We start from the raw sequence: 16,702 nt of genomic DNA on the forward strand, positions 1-16,702 counted from the left end.
TAAAATAATCAGACGACAGAAAATAAAATTTTTATATGAACAGAGTAAAGAAATCCATAAATACTTTACACTAAATAACCTTAGAAAACATTTCCATGAAATTAAAATAAAAAAAAAAGCCTACATATGTAAGCAACAACAATCAACAATAGCTAAGGACAAACACTAGACACTAGAGATGATATAGAAAATAGGTGGAGAGAGAGAGTACTTCTGCAAACTCCTAAATTGTGATCAACCTGCTAAGTCTTTTAAATGGAATGCTTATCACCCAGAAATATTTAAACCTTCACTATCTGAAGTAAAGGAAAGTATAAAGCAGCTCGGAGACAACAAGGCACCAGGTACTGATGAAATAGCAGCCGAACTCATTAAATATGGGGGAAAGGGAATTAACCACTCATATATACATAAGCTGGTAAATTTAATATGTGAGAAAAAATAGGTACCTGCAAAATGGAAAGAATCACTAATATTTCCAGTATATAAAAAGGGAAACAAAAATAAATGTGAAAATTATTCACATGTAGATTGAGATTGCTTGGACATGTGGAAAGAATGGAAGAGGAGACAGTGGCTAAACAAGCATTCAAGATGAAACCTGATGGAAAGCATCCTAGAAGTAGACAGTGGATTCATTGGGAGGACAATATCTAAAAAAAATTATAACTGAGATGAGAATCCAGAACTGGAACGAAAAAGCTCAAGACAGAAAGGAATGGAAGATATTGGTACATGCTGCAAAGAACCTTAAAAGATTCAGTAAGCTGAAGAAGAAGAAGATGTCATACACAAGGTTATTTTTTATATATGTTTTCTTCTTTAATGGTACCAGAACTGATGATTTAACAGTTATGTAAGGCATAATACTCTTTCTAAGTGTTCTGATTATGTTCTAGGATAAAGTAATTAACCAATGTTAAGCTGGTTAATTATTTTATCTTTAATCCTGCATCCTTACAAATAAATTCTTGGATTATTTGACAATAAGATGCAATTAAGTAGCTTATAAATGAGAAGATTTCATGTATACTCCCTGCAATTGGGATATACAGTCGATTAATCTCATTTCCTTGAGAAAACAGTAATATTTAAATTTAAGTAAACATGTTTTCCTCGATAGGTGGGTACGATCCTAATGTCCGTAACAGTGGTGAAATGGTTGCAACTCGATCAACATTTGCTTTGAATATTCACACTGCAGAATGGATACAGAAAGCTGACATGCTGTGTGCTCGTTCTCATCATGCTTTGGTTACTGTAAAAGATAAGTTATATGCAATTGGTGGGCGTGACAGTAATGGAAGGTTAGTAGAGATTTACCTAGTTTTTTTTTTTTTTTTTTTTACGATACTACCATTTTTAAATATAAATATATTTTTAAAATGTTATCAGCTACATGTGATTGAAAACTGTAATTTCATAATAAATAATAGAATTGTTGTATTTGCCCACAAAATAAATTTAAGTGAGGAGTCATTCTTAGAACAAATGGCAATTGAGGCAAGAAGTGTCTCTCTCAAGATTCTTTCTTTACTCTCCTGCCTTTTTATATTTTATATATACAATGATCAAGAAATCCTTAGAAGTGCTTTTAAACTATAATATGTATATATAGTTTACTGCTAACCTAGCATCCCCAGGGCACACTGCCTCAAGAGATGACCATCTGAGTTGTTTGACCAGTGTGTAAATTTATATTCATTATCCAAATTATACTGGATATTAATGCTTTGAATTCATCGAATACTAAACTAATGCAGAATGTTTTATCAGTTTTTGACTTGCTATTGCTTACAGTAGTCACTAGCTAAGACAAACTACATTTTTACCTCTATATGAAAAATATTCATGTCTACAGCCAGATGTGGACATAAATTTATTGCCAACTACTAATAAATTATATTACACAAAAAATGTGTTATAAATGTTGTACAAACTAAATTGCAATGTGCTTTTTGGTAAAAGTTACAAATTTCCTAAGGATGTAGTTAAGGAATTAATGTACATTGCTTACAGAAAACTATGCAGAGAAACATTTCAGTATGGAATATGTCCACCCAGAACTGTGATGCAGCTCTCACAATGTCGCGCCATGTTTAGCATCAAGTAATTCAGGAGTTCTTGAGGCAAACTGGCTCACTTCTCCTTCAGCGCAAGAATAAGGCCTTATTTGTTTTCTGGAGGAGAATTTTGAGTGGCAGTATGTATCTTTACTGCATCCCAAATGTGTTCTATGGGGGTTGAGATTTGGGGAGCATGCTGGCCACTCAATTCACTTAATATTCTCGGTCTGGAGAAGTATTCTCCAGTTGGTGAAAGTGATCTTGAAGTAATCACCTGTGTTATGGCTACTCGTATGCAGACTTTTGCGAGGAAAGGATATATGTGGAATTATAAGGCTGGTGATGATGACAAGCTTAGGAGACAACTTCGATCTATAACATGGAATGAGGAGTTGAGTGGTAAGGAAATAAATGCTGCATGGGAACTTACAAAGAAATACATAACAGCATCAATGTACGAATGTATCTATCCCAAAGGCCAAAAGGCTGAATAAGGTAATCCTTTCTTTTAGTGTTACACGGTGATCAGCATTCATTTTTGAAATTATGGATCCTACAACCGTGTTAAAATAACTCTTTTTATTATCCCAATGTTTCACTCTTCATGAAAAATGAAGACTAAATAAGGTAGGTGTAAAATGGATGAATGTGGAGCTTAAGCATGAAATCTGGAAAAAAAACTTTGGAGGAAGTACAAGATGAATAATGGTAATCAGAAATTAGTCACATGAAGAATATATATAGAACAAGCCAGGAGAGTGACTCGGTTAATAAGGAAAAAGTAGAGTATGAGCAGAAATTGGCAAATCAGGATAACAAAAACCCTAAAGAGTTTTTTGAGATATGTCGCAAGTAGAAGGAAGAATAATCATGGAAAGATGACGTTAAGAGATGAAAGTGGTAGAATGGTAACTGCTGCAGAAGACATTGTTGAGGTATTCAGTGATCAATTTATAAGTGTGTTTCATCCTAATCATGGTGGAATCACGAGGAACTTAAGTGTAGAGGACATAGGAGAGGATAGCTTAATTGTGAGTGAGCAGGAGGTATTTGAGGAAATAAATAACTTTGATGTTAATAAGGTGATAGGATTTGATGACATATCACCATGCATCTTAAGGGAATGTTCTAGGGAACCGACAATAGTATTGGCATGTCTGTTTAATAAGAGTTTTGCAACAGCACAGGTTCCAAGGCAGTGGAAGGAGAGTAAAATTGTTCCACTGCATAACGCTGTAGCTTCAAATTATAGGCCAGTCTGTATATCTGGAGTTATGGTGAAAGTTTTGGAGAGATTAGTGAGAAGTGGGATACAGAAATTGGTTGATAACAGCAATATTCTCTGTGGTTATCAGCATGAGTTTGTTAAGGGGGAGATCATGTTTCACTAACTTCCTTATGTACTATAACAAGGTGACAAATGCCTTGGACAGAGGAGATGCATATACAGTGGTGTACTTGGATTTTGCAAAGGCTTTTGATAGACTGCCACATGACAAGCTTTTAAATAAATTGAAACAGATGGGATTGGATAACAGACTTCTGTGTTGGATCAGTGACTGGCTCTCAGATAGGTATCAGAAAGTTGTATATGGGGGTGCACTATCTCAAAAGAGAAAGGTCACCAGTGGTGTGATGCAGGGGTCAGTTTTGGGGGCATTGCTGTTCAATTTGTATGTTAATGATATTGGGTTGAGTTTAACTAGTGATATCCAGCTGTTTGCAGATAATGCAAAACTGGGTAGAGCAATGCACAGTCAGACTGATGTTATTGCCTTACAAGAGGACTTGAATAGATTGCATGAATGGGCAGGTAAGTGGAACTATCAGTTCAATGTTGCTAAGTATAAGGTTTTCAGATTAGGTAAGCAACAATGGGATGCAAAGTATACACTTGGTGGGGAATCTTTAACAGAAGTAGAGGAGATGAGAGATCTAGGAGTGATGGTGGACAAGAACCTGAAATTCAGGGGCCACATTGCACAAGTTGTGAAGACATCACATTGAATAATGGCAATGATGAGGAGAACCTTGACATGCAGAAATAGAGAGGTATTGATTCCATTGTATAAGGCCTGATCAGGCTTTATATGGATTAGTGTGCACAGATTTGGTCACCAGGTTTTCATGGTGACGAGGATATGTTGGAAAGGGTACAGAGAAGATTCACAAAGGTAGTCGGTGGTCTTTGGAATGTAAAGTACGGGGACAGATTGAGAGAATGTAAGTTGCAGAGCCTTGTGAATAGGAGGAAGAGGGGTATATATAATTGAGACATATAAGCTGGTCAGGGGTTGTTATCATGTAGACATGGAGGAGATTTTTCATAGAATGGGAGAGGGGAGTGGAACAAGAGGCCATTGCTGGAAACTGTATAAGGAGGGTGTGAGCAAAGGAGTGAGAAGTAGGTTCTTTGCATGGTGGGTGGTTGGTGAGTGGAATGCATTGGACACATTGAATCAGTTTAAGACGCAGTTGGATGAGCATTGTATGCAATAGTGAGTACCTCCCATGATGAGTCTCTGACTCCATGGAGGTCAAATGTTGATAATAATAATAAGTATCTCTCCACTGCTCGTGCACGACGTGGTATGGCATTGTCATACATAAATTCTTTGCTTATTGCACCACAGAAAAATTGAACATGACATTGAAGAACTCCTCTCTCTCTCTCTCTCTCTCTCTCTCTCTTTTTCTCTCACCTTTTCACTTATTTGAGTAACTCCTTTATTTCCTTCTTTTATTACTTACTTTTCACCTTTCAAATAATTCATATCTGCCAGAACTGTCAATGCTTTCACTTTCCCTCTTTCCATTATCTTATTTGCAACTATATATTCAACCTTTATGCTTATTACATCAAAGCTGCCAATGATGATTTCTCACAGAGCATCTCACCCCACCACAAGCCCATAGCTGTCACTTTTCATATAAGGCTGCTTCTAATCCTGTCAGAACACTCGTGACAAAGATCAGCTGATTGGAAATTTGTTAAAAAACATTGGAATATTGTAATGACTGCCTATGTACCTATAGTGAGGAAGATAAATATGTTATATGAATTGATATATAGGATGTATGGAGGATGAGAAACTGGGAGTACATGAAAAATGGATGAATGCTGAAAGTAAGCAGGAATGCAGCAGGTCTGAAGCAAGACAGTAAATGGATGTTGAGTATCAGTTGCTCATTTTCTTACATATTTCATAGGAAAACAGAGGAATGATGGTGGCCAGTTCAATGGAATACTGCTCATCCAAATACACAAAGAAGACGAACATTAGGATAGAACAAAACATCTATGAGAAAATAACTGTAGTGAATATAGTCAATCACTAGTTAACTAGCTTGCCCTCTTGTTTATCAACACAAGAAGTCACACAACACTGTTGTGTGGTGGGTTGTGTGACTTCTTCAAGGAGAAACAAGGAACTGCTGATGTGTTTCTTCAGTACTTTTACAGTTTTTGAAGAAAAGTATGAGAAAGGTTGTTCCACAGATGACCCATCTAGCACAGACCAGAGAAATCTGACTATCTTATAAAATCTTATATTTTTATATATAAATTTAAATATTAGTAATTTAAATGTATCTATCATATCCCCTCTTCTCCATCTATCAGCCAACCTTTGCAATCCACAAGCTCTCAGTCTATCAATGTAGGGAGCATTTTTTACATCACTTACCAACTTAGTCACTCTCCTCTGAACCCCTCTCCACAACCTCTTCATCTCCAAGGAATCCAGGTGACCAGACTTGAGCACATTAATCCAAATGTGGATGTATGAACGCCTTATAAAGGGGAATAATGATCTCTTTATCTCTGAATGTTAGTGTGTTCTTCAATAACCAAGTAATCCTATGTGCAATCTTTGTCACTTAGCAATGTGCCTTCTGAACTTAGTCTCCCTATCCACCAACACCCCTAGTCCCTAGCCTCATCAATCTCTTGGAGTACCGTTTCATTAAAAGATTACACAGCAGGTAATCTTTTAATCTCAAAATCATTAACTTTACACTTTTTCACGTTGAACTGACATCCATTACCTGTTGTCCATTTTATCAGCATATTTATATTGTCCTGCAAACTCTCAACATAAACTTCATTTTTTATTGCGCTACCCAACTTTGCATCATCACCAAACAACTGAATATCTTCCTTCAAGCAACTTCCTATATCATTTATGTACAAATTAAACAATAATGGTCCAAGCACGGAGTCCTGAGGCACACCACTGGTCAACGGCCTCATCCTTGACTCTGCTCCTCCATACACTATTTTTCTGGTATCTCTCCATGAGCCATTCTCTTATCCATATCACCAGTTTAGTGTCTATCCCTATCTGCTCTAATTTCCCCAACAGTATTCCATGGGGTATCCTGTCAAAAGCCTTAGCAAAATCCAGAAGTATTACTGTGTAGCAATATCCCTTGTCCAACTCGGATGTCATTCTATTATAAAAAGTGAATAAATTGCTAAGGCAGGATCGACCTTTAACAAAACCGTGTTGGCCCCTATAGAGTACCATATTCTGATCCACCCATTCTTGAATTCTGTCCTTAACCAACTTTTCCAATATTTTTACCACCATTCCCGTGATGGTGATTGGTCTGTAATTAACTACCGCACTCTTAGAGCCACCTTTATGCAAAGGAACCACTCTGCCTTCCTTCCACTCCCTAGGGACCATACCAGAGTTCAAACTTAAGTTAAATAACCAAGTAAGAGGTGTTGACAATTCCTTTGCACATTCACGCACCACCCAAGCTGATATTCCATCTAAACCTACAGCAGTGTCCACTCCCTAGGGACCATACCAGAGTTCAAACTTAAGTTAAATAACCAAGTAAGAGGCGTTGACAATTCCTTTGCACATTCATGCACCACCCAAGCTGATATCTGTCTAAACCTACAGCAGTGTTTGCATTTAAATTTTGCAATATACTAAGTACCTCTGATTTCTTAACTTCAATTCTTGCATTAGTTATTGCTACAGGTTATTTTACAGACATATCCTCACTTGGGTGATAGACTTTTGAAAAGTGATCACTCAGTAACTCTACTATTACATCTGAATTTGTCACCTCAATACCATCAGCACCCACTAAAGTTATCCTTCCAAAGTCATTCTTCCTTTTACTTGCCACATATCAGAAGAACTATTTGGGATTACACTTGATCTCCTTGGCCAGGGTCTTCTCATAATCTGATTTAACTTTTTTTACTATGCTAGTAACCTTCCTAGCTTGAGCCTTGTACTGCTCATGGGTGTACTTATTGCCTTTCTCCTTGTTAATTCTCCATAACATTTTCTTTTTTTTTTTGCAGATGAAGCTTGATACTACTACTCATCCATCTGATGCCTACCTTGTTTGTCTTCCTGACCATGGGGACACAATCTGATATTGCCTTCCTCAGATAGCCTCTGATTTTATCCCATGCACTGCTAACATTTTTCCCTGCAATATGTTCTGCCATGGGGCAGCTGCAAGCTCACTCCAAAAATAACATGGCAGTGGTGGGATTACAGTTGTTATCTTCAGAAATAGTGTTCGTCCTTAGGTTTTGATCACCAGTGTATTTTCTTTATTGAATATAACTGTCACTTTATTTTTAAAAAAATTCTTCTCTCTCCCCACTCCTGAATTGTGACCTTGGCCTTTTCCATTACCTTATACACTACACCTGAGTACTGTCAGCCTTTAATTTGCCACTTCTGTCTTGAGTGTCCTTTATGCTCCTGTTTTGCTTTCTTGTGCTACTCCCTTAGAACCTTATCAAAGTTTTGTTTAAATTAAACTGCCTGGTCAAAGTATTGCCAGTGCCCTTGTACATTCACTTAATGCATTGGCCAATTCCCTGTTTAATCCCATAGCTATATTCATATTAAGTTTTGCAATAGCTCAAGCATCTTCATTTTATCTACCTATTCTCGCATAGTCTCTGACATTTGGACACTGCTGTACCTTCATACAAATTATGGAAATATTTCATTACCACTCTTATAAAGTAATCATTCACTAATCAACTACTACTATTACTTTATCTTTTTCAAAATAATTAACTACTTTTTCAGCCAACTCCTTACCATCAACACTCACGAAAGTTATTTTTCTATAGTCTTTCTTCCTTTTATTTTCCAGGTAGCAAAAAAAATTCTTCAGGTTTGCATTCAGCCTTCTCAGTTAATTTCTTCTCGTAATTTCATTTTGTTTTCCATGCCATGCCGGTCACTCCTCTTCCCTTTGCTTTGCATTCCTCATGAGCATTCTGATTGTCTTTTCTTTATATTATCTCCATGATGTTTGGTTTTTCTTTGTATTTGTAGTTTGTATTTGAATCATTAAGCTACCTTAATGATGCTACTCTTCCACTTAAAACCTATCTGATTTATCCTTCTAACCCTGGTATACGCTGCGATACTGCTTCCTTCAACCACTTCTTTACAATATCTAGTTCCCTGCTAACAACCCTCACCTGCAGATTTTTATGCCATGGCACCACTTCAAGTGGCCTTCTGTGCCTTTCATAGTAATCTGCTCTAAAGTTTCACACATGCTCTTTCTTAACTGAAACTTCCTTGTGTTTGACAACAGGTTGAACCATGGAATGCATTGCCTAATAGAGTGGTGATAGTGAGGGCGGTCAATGAGTTTAAGGAGTGGTGATAGACTGTGTTTCCTAGGAGAACCTCCCATGATGAGTCGTCATAGACTTTGTGTTTTCTACGAAGGACCTCCCGCGATGAGTCTTTTGACTCCATGGAGGCCTGAATAATAATAATAATAATAATAATAATAATAATAATAATGACATCAAGATCATATGATCGCTATCCTAATCTGAAGCAATTTTTCATTCTCATCCATTTCAGCTTAGATATAAATTCAGGAGTGAAAGTCCAAGTTGGGACTATGGTTGCAATACAAGCATGTAGAAGAAGTGGAAGATATGATTGTGTTAGTCAGAACAGTGAACTTGAAAAGAGATAGATATAGCATGAAAGAAGACATGAAAGAGTCACTAAATGAGGCAGAGAAAAAGAAGACAAAGAGAAAAAGTCAAGCCATCAGCCTCTTGCCAAAGTATTACATTGATGAGCTGAGACAATTGTAGTTGCTAATTATTTAGTTAACAGATCATACAGGAAAGACAGAATGCAGTATGTTGGGATTGTTACAACAGAATGCATGTTATGAAGGAATGTTTTTGTGATGGTAAAAAATTATTTTTATTTGAGAATAGATTACACCTAAATGGATTTGATATCATGTGCTTAGAAAAATTGTTGTTCAGTGAAAATATGAATGTAGCATCACCAGTAATGATGTGACTATGAGAGCTGGACACATATGAGGATGGTCTGAAAAGTTCTTGGCCTCGACCATAGATGGCAACAACAGGGCCGGTTTTAGACTGTTAGACGCCTGCGTGCTAGAGATAATTGGCTGCCCTTGGGGGTAAGGCTACACTAGTGTTTTTTTTTTTTTCGAACATGTACAGCAGTGAATAGGACATATGCAAGAATGGTGATAGCCACATTGACTGGAAAAAATTTGTACAGAACATCACCATTCTTGTGCATATGTTCTATTCACTGCTGTACATGTTCGAAAAAAAAACAGCTAGTGTAGCCTTACCCTAACATTGCACATCGTGAATAAATTTACAGCATAACCCTTCCATTGTTATCTTTAATAAAGTTTATATTTTGAAGTGTTGCAGGTCCCTTATGAATTATGAGTTCTAATAACCGATTATTAACAATAGGTGTCCAGGTACAAGGATCCCCTAAATCATATTCTGTCGTGAATTCAGCACAATTACCCAATGGCCTACTTTATAAATTATCCCCACAGATTGATGTCGGCATTGACTCTTCCTCCTGGCACAGTTCTGAATGAAATTCAAACTTTTCATTTTGATTTTTCACATTCCACTTTGATTTCGCCCTTACTGTCTGGAAAAGGTTCTGAAGTGATTGTTGTTGTTAAGTTATCTTCGTCTAACTTTACATATTTCAGTAGGGATCCTTATAATTTTTCCTTTTCCTTATCACTTTCATTCTTTCATTTGCAAAAAAAAGCGCCAGACAGATGTTTAGTTTTCCTATCCGACATATCTAAACATATAATAAAAAAACATTAATAATAATAAGCACAAATTATTTTTTCTCTTTTTGAATGAATAAATAAATATTGTAATTACCCAAACTGACTTAAGCCTTTCTGTACAGATTCCAAAAAAACTCCGATCTGTCCGTCCTTCTGTCTGTCTGTCAGGTCTGTCTAAAAGACAGTGGTATATTTTATAACAGTACTAGAAAAAAAACAAAAATTTGTAATTCCATTTTTTCCCAATTATGTATTTTTAGTAGCAAAAAACTAGGCCAAAACTATGGTTCCTTGTTGAGTGAGGTTTTTAAAGAGATAGAGAATGAAACCCAAAGAAGATATTTCGAAGCTAGCACCCGCTATAAGGTTTAGCAATGTTACATTCCTATTTCATTGCCAATACTTTTAAATTAACTATAGGCTATATCGAATTTATTCCATCAGCCGCCCTAAAGATTTGGCTGCCTGCGTGCACACCTATTAGAACCGGCCCTGGGCCGGTTCTAATAGGTGTAAGACTTTTTTTCCTAAGTTCTATTTCCTAAGACTATGGGTAAGACTTTTTTTCCTAAGTTCGTACATCTGTCATAAGCACCCATGTGAAATTGCAAGTCATTCTATCAAGTAGTTTGTTTTATACAGCTGTCTAAAGCAAAACTGTTGTCTGTATCCCTTAAAATGGATAAAATTGAGTATCGTGTGGTTATAAAATTCTTTGTAAAAGAAGGTTTAATGCCAAAAGAAATTCATTTGAAGTTCATAAAAGTTTATGGACACTCTTCTCCTTTGTTTTCGACAATTAAGAAATGGGCTGCCGAGATTAAACATGGCCATATCAGCCTTGAAGATGATCCCCGTGAAGGACCTCCAAAAAGTGTAACAAAACCAGAAATCATTGATCGAGTGCATGATATGGTATTGGATGACCGGTGAGTCAAAGTGCGTGAAATTGCTGAGATTATATGCATTTCAAAAGAACATATAGGATATATTTTGCATGAAGAATTGCAAATGAAAAAGCTTTGCACGAGATGTGTGTTGTGTTTGCTCACAGCAGATCAAAAACGCACTCGCATTAAAATCTCTGAACAGTGCTTCGAGCATTTTAACAATAATAGAACTGATTTTATGCATCGATTTATTACTATGAATGACACTCGGATTCACCAGTACACACCAGAATCCAAACAGCAGTCAAAACAGTGGCCAGAAGCCAATTGTTCAGCACCAAAGAAGACAAAGTCAGTTCCATCAGCAGGAAATTTCATGGCATCGGTGCTTTGGGATGCTAAAGGCATTTTGTTTATTAATTATCTTGAAAAAGATAAAACAATAAACAGGGAATATTATTCCAATCTTTTAACCAAACTAGATGAAAAAAATCGTGAGAAAATACCCAGTTTGCAGAAGAAAAAAATCATCTTTCATCAGGACAATGCACCTGCCCACAAAGGCTGTTTTGGAAATGGGAAAATTAAGGGATCTGCACTATGAATTGTTGGAACATCCACCCTTATTCCCCAGATTTGGCTCCCTCTGACTTCTGTCTCTTCCCACAACTAAAACTCTTCCTCAGTGGTCAGCATTTTTCTTCAAATCTAGAGGTGTATTTTGCAGATCTTACTGAGAACCACTACAGGGATGGGATAACGGTGCTGGAGCATCACTGGAATAAATGTATTAGTCTTAAGGGAGATTATGTTGAAAAATAAAAAAATAATTTTGATATTATAAATTTGTTTTTTCATTGTTAGGCCAAGAACTTTTCAGACCACCCTTGTACATTAAGGTTGAAGATCAAGATTATTATTACAGCAAGAGCATGAGAGGGAGGGAGGGAAAGAGAGAGAGAGAGAGAAAGAAAGATACTGTGAAAGAGATTTTTTTGAAAATGGTGGGACTAGTTTTTCAGATTAAAAAAAAAAAGAATGATTTCAGCTGTGGGATAAGAAATTTTGTTTATGAATTGAGTGCAAAGCCAGCCTCGTTGCCTGATTAGTTTGTGCATCCACTTTCCAGACAAGAGGCTTCAGGTTTGAATCCTACCAATGGCATGGGTGTTTGTCCTACTAACTCTGTGTGGAAAGGGCATCTGCGACACTACCACTTCTAGCAGAAGGCTTAACTTCCAAATCCATGTGAAGTATCGGAGTGACCATATGGCATCCATTGATGTCACACGTAAATAACTAACTAATCAATTCAGGTTGTTTATTGGAACTAGTCAGGTTTTAAGAGTTATTTGAACATGCTTTAGCCATGTGATTAGTTATTATATGTTCACTAATGCCAGAAGTATGTGGTATGAAGGAGTGAAGAAATTTTAGCATTAGTGAATGAAATGGAACCAATATTGGTGTTAGTGATTCGGTCTACCTGAAAAAAAGATATCCTTAAAGGAATACAGTGTATTCAGAAAGGGCAGACAGTATTGAGTGTACTGAGAAGTAATGCTAATGATTGAAGAGGAATTTTTCCAACCAGAGCTGAGATCCTGAATGGTATTTGGGAGTAAGAATAACACAAACAGTGAGTTTGAGGCCATTGTAAGTCTCCAGCCAACAGGACAGAATACACAGTTGCATGCCACTGTAGGTCAGGATCATCTGAAGAGATCTGCGAACTGCATAAATGGGTAATACTTGTGGATGCAAATAGGACTCTCATTATGGGGATACAGAGGGACAGCAGAATATCATACAAGATGAAGGAAAGAGAATTTATAAAATTACTGAAGAACAATTATCTTAAGCAGCATATAAAGGAGGGGACTTGTGATGCTAGAATTAGATTTAGTATTGTCATCTGAAAATCTTTATTTAAATGAGGCAACTGTTATGTTTTTCTTTCAATTAGAGAGCATGATCATGTATGGAGGTGGCAAATCGCAGGAGAGAATTGAATAAAATAGGATATATGTGGAACTGTATGGCAGATCAGTATGACAGACTGAGAAGACAGCTTGAAGTAATACCGTAGCATGAAATAATTGCATTATAGATGAATCAGCTGTGCATGGAAAGTGGTCAAAACATGTCTGAAGGAATCTGTATCTGACTGCATCCCCTAGAGCTAGGAGAATAAATTGCATGGGAGTAAAATGGATTAATAAAACTTCCAAGAATGCACCACTTAAAAGAAATTTGTTGTAGATCCAATACTAGCAGAGAGATGATGACGACCTAAGAGCAGTATAAAATGCAGGTTAGAAGAGGAAGGTAAAATTGGACTGCTTAGGAAAAGTGATTAGCTTTGCAGTAAAATAGAAATCTGAAAGATTTTTTTTTTTTTTTTTTTGCAATCCATTGTAAGTTGTTCCTCCAGTTGTCATGCTTAAGAAATAGCTAAGTTGTTATGTATAAATCAGTTCAATTCATTAGTTGTCTGTAGTTGAGTGGAAGTGTGCTAGAAGTGGAAAAACTATTTCAAGAGTCTGATTCAAACGAGTTTGGATGAGATATCATCGGGGGGGGGGGGCGGTAAAGATTTCTGCAAAAGAATTAGCTGTTCTTCTCTCTCCATTATTTAACTGGAGTCTCAACATGAACAGGTTTCTTAATGAGTGGAAAAATAATAAGATAATTCTATTTGTCATATATGGTGCTAGGACAGAAGCAACAAATTTTATATCTGTTAGCATATAATGAAAAGTGCATGTTGTGAATGTATCAAGTTCAAAGACACTTGCCCCCAATTGTGCATATGTGCTTGACCAGATCTAACATTTACACAGAGGGAACAAGGATGCCAGCTTCGAAGACAACTTGAAGAAAAACATCAAAATTGAAACAACAGTTGGATCATCGACTACAGACAATTTAAATTGGTGCAAAAATCAAATGATGCCACTAGCATGGAGACCAGTATGTAGGCACTGCATAGGAAATGTGCAAGATCCTTGTGGTCACACATATGCCTCACAGATCCCTACATATCCACTTCACCAACATCTGTGGCCTAAACTCCAACCTTAACAGTGTCAACTTTCATCTTCAGTCTACCAAACCCCACCTACTCTTTCTGGCAGAAGCTCAAATCCCCCCCCCCCCAGCACTATTCATCTCAACCTTCCAAAGTACAACCTTCCACACTAATCTTTATTATTTATTGTAATTTATTATTCAAATTACACACTCTTTAATGCCTTTTGACATAAGGGTGGTGTCTGTTCATACATCCGTTCTGACATACCTTTGCCAGAGAGCACAAAACCTAGAATCGCCCAACTTTGAACTTCTTTGGTTGAAATTATCCCCTCCCCACTCAGTCAAATTCATTTGCTGTCTCTATCACTCCCCTAATGCAGCCAATGACACTGAGCTCTTTAATTTTCTTTCCTTAAAAATTGATTTTCTCCAGTTCCACTTTCCTAGCAGCAAAATCATCCTCCTAGGGGATTTTAATGTCCACAACACCAACTGGCTTTCTTATTCCAGCTGTACATATCTTGCAGGCAGAGATTCTGAAACATTTGCCATTACTAATGACTTTACACAACTTGTTCAGATGCCAACCAGAATACCAGATAATCCAAACCACTCCCCAAACACCTTAGATCTCTTCCTTGCCAATGACCGTTCCAAATAAATAGTGAATGTAGTGGGCCCCTAGATAATTCTGACCACAATCTAGTGCTCATCTCCTCCCCCATGCAACAATGCTTACACAACCACTCCTATACAAAAGTAGTTTGGCATTATAACAGTGCCAAGTGGGACAGCCTCTTCAACTTTTATGCCTCATTCCCATGGTTGGACTATTGCTTCCAGCCTTCCAACCCAAACATATATATACTGAACTTCAATAAAGAGCCAAAGGCTATTTTTTTTGGCAACGTAAATTAAGTTAAGGGGATAATACATCCCTCAATATTTCAAAGCCGAATAAGAAACTCTAAGATCTAAATCTAAATGTTTCATGCCGAAGAACGTTTGGCAAGTCCAAGCGTAAGTCAACATTTGGTAGTACAACACTATGGCAACTCGGAGAAAAGTGGAGCAAGTTTCGATCACTGTCCTTATTATTTTCTAATAATATAAAACACAGCTCCTAGGAGATGTATTACTGTTTTACATTATGAAGGAAGGTCACTACCCAGACCAGTTTCGACTTTTATTGAGGTTTCAATAGTGAGTAGGTAGGTCTGGATAATACCAAGGTTTAAGCGAACAGAACTTACATACTTTACTATAGTAAGATAGTAAGAAGTAGAGAAAATATTAAGGACAGTGATCGAAACTTGCTCCACCTTTCCTCCAAGTTGCCCTAGTGTTGCACTACCAGGTGTTGACTTACACTTGGACTCGCCAAACGTTCTTCAGCATGAAACTCTTAGATTTAGATCTTAGAGTTTCTTATTCGGCTTTGAAATAATGAGGGATGTATTATCCACTTAACTTAATTTACATCGCTGAAAAAAATGGCCTCTTGGCTCTTTATTGTAGTAATAATATATGGGTACACCTTTCTGGCAATTCGTATCGTAAAGTATGTAAGTTCTGTTCACTTAAACCTTGGTATTATCCAGGTCTACCTACTCACTGATGAGACCTCAATAAAGGTCGAAACTGGTCTGGGTAGTGACCTTCCCTCATAATGTAAAACAGTAATACATCTTCTAGGAGCTGCGTTTTACATTATGAGAAAATATTAAGGACAGTGACCGAAACTTGCTTCATCTTTGCTCCAAGTTGCCCTAGTGTTGTACTACCAGGTGTTGGCTTACGCTTGGACTCGCCGAACGTTCTTCAGCATGAAACTCTTAGATTTAGATCTTAGAGTTTCTTATTTGGCTTTGAAATAATGAGGGATGTATTATCCTCTTAACTTAATATACTGAACTTATAACCAAAGTAATCCTCACGGGCATGGAAACATACATCCACAGTACTCTAATTTGCCATTCTCTAACTAAACCTTGGTTTTCCAAAAGATGTGCCAAGGCTGTTCAAATGAAAAACCAAACATACCATAACTGGCTGAAATCAAGAACTCCATCCTCCTTTAGAGCTTATACCCAAGCCCGAACTAGATGCAAAAAAAAAAAAAAAATCAATGCATCCAAAACAGAGTTTGAAAGAGCAAAAAGCAGAAAATTTTCAGCCTGACCAAGCAACAGCCGAGCCTTTTGGTCTCTCACCAGAGCAATCAGTCGTAACTTCTCCCCAACACTATTCCCACCCTTATCATATCTATTGCATCATCATCTACAGAAAAAGCCAATATCCTGGTCTCACACTTTGCTCCCAATGCATGCATAATTGACAATGCTAAATTTCCTCCAGCCATTCCAGATACCCAACATACAATGCCCACTATATCCTTTTGCCAGAAAGAGATCAGGAAAATACTGTCCAAATTAGACACAGAAAAAAGTTTCCTGGCTCTGATGGCATTCCTCCAATTGTCCTGAAAGTTTGCGCACCAGAAATGACTCCTATTCTATATACTGTCTTATTCTACTGGTATCTATCCCACAGCCTGGGAACTGGCCTATATTCAACCCATTCCCAAGAAGGGTG

At 37.1% G+C, this 16,702-nt stretch overlaps 1 protein-coding gene across 1 annotated transcript in view; it reads left to right on the forward strand.

Annotated features, from left to right (window-relative positions):
- The first annotated feature begins 1,107 nt into the window (after window positions 1-1,107).
- LOC150106259 (alpha-scruin-like) overlaps window positions 1,108-16,702 on the forward strand; it is a 163,436-nt gene continuing 147,841 nt past the window's right edge. Inside the window, exon 1 of the mRNA XM_090392968.1 lies at window positions 1,108-1,307. Within this exon, the coding sequence (XP_090249094.1) occupies window positions 1,108-1,307 (200 nt within the window). The remainder of the gene's footprint in view (window positions 1,308-16,702) is intronic.

This window comes from Typopeltis vanoorti, chromosome 5, assembly GCF_054136105.1.
Source record: "Typopeltis vanoorti isolate ZY-2024b chromosome 5, IOZ_Tvanoo_1.0, whole genome shotgun sequence".
Classification (NCBI taxonomy): domain Eukaryota; kingdom Metazoa; phylum Arthropoda; class Arachnida; order Uropygi; family Thelyphonidae; genus Typopeltis; species Typopeltis vanoorti.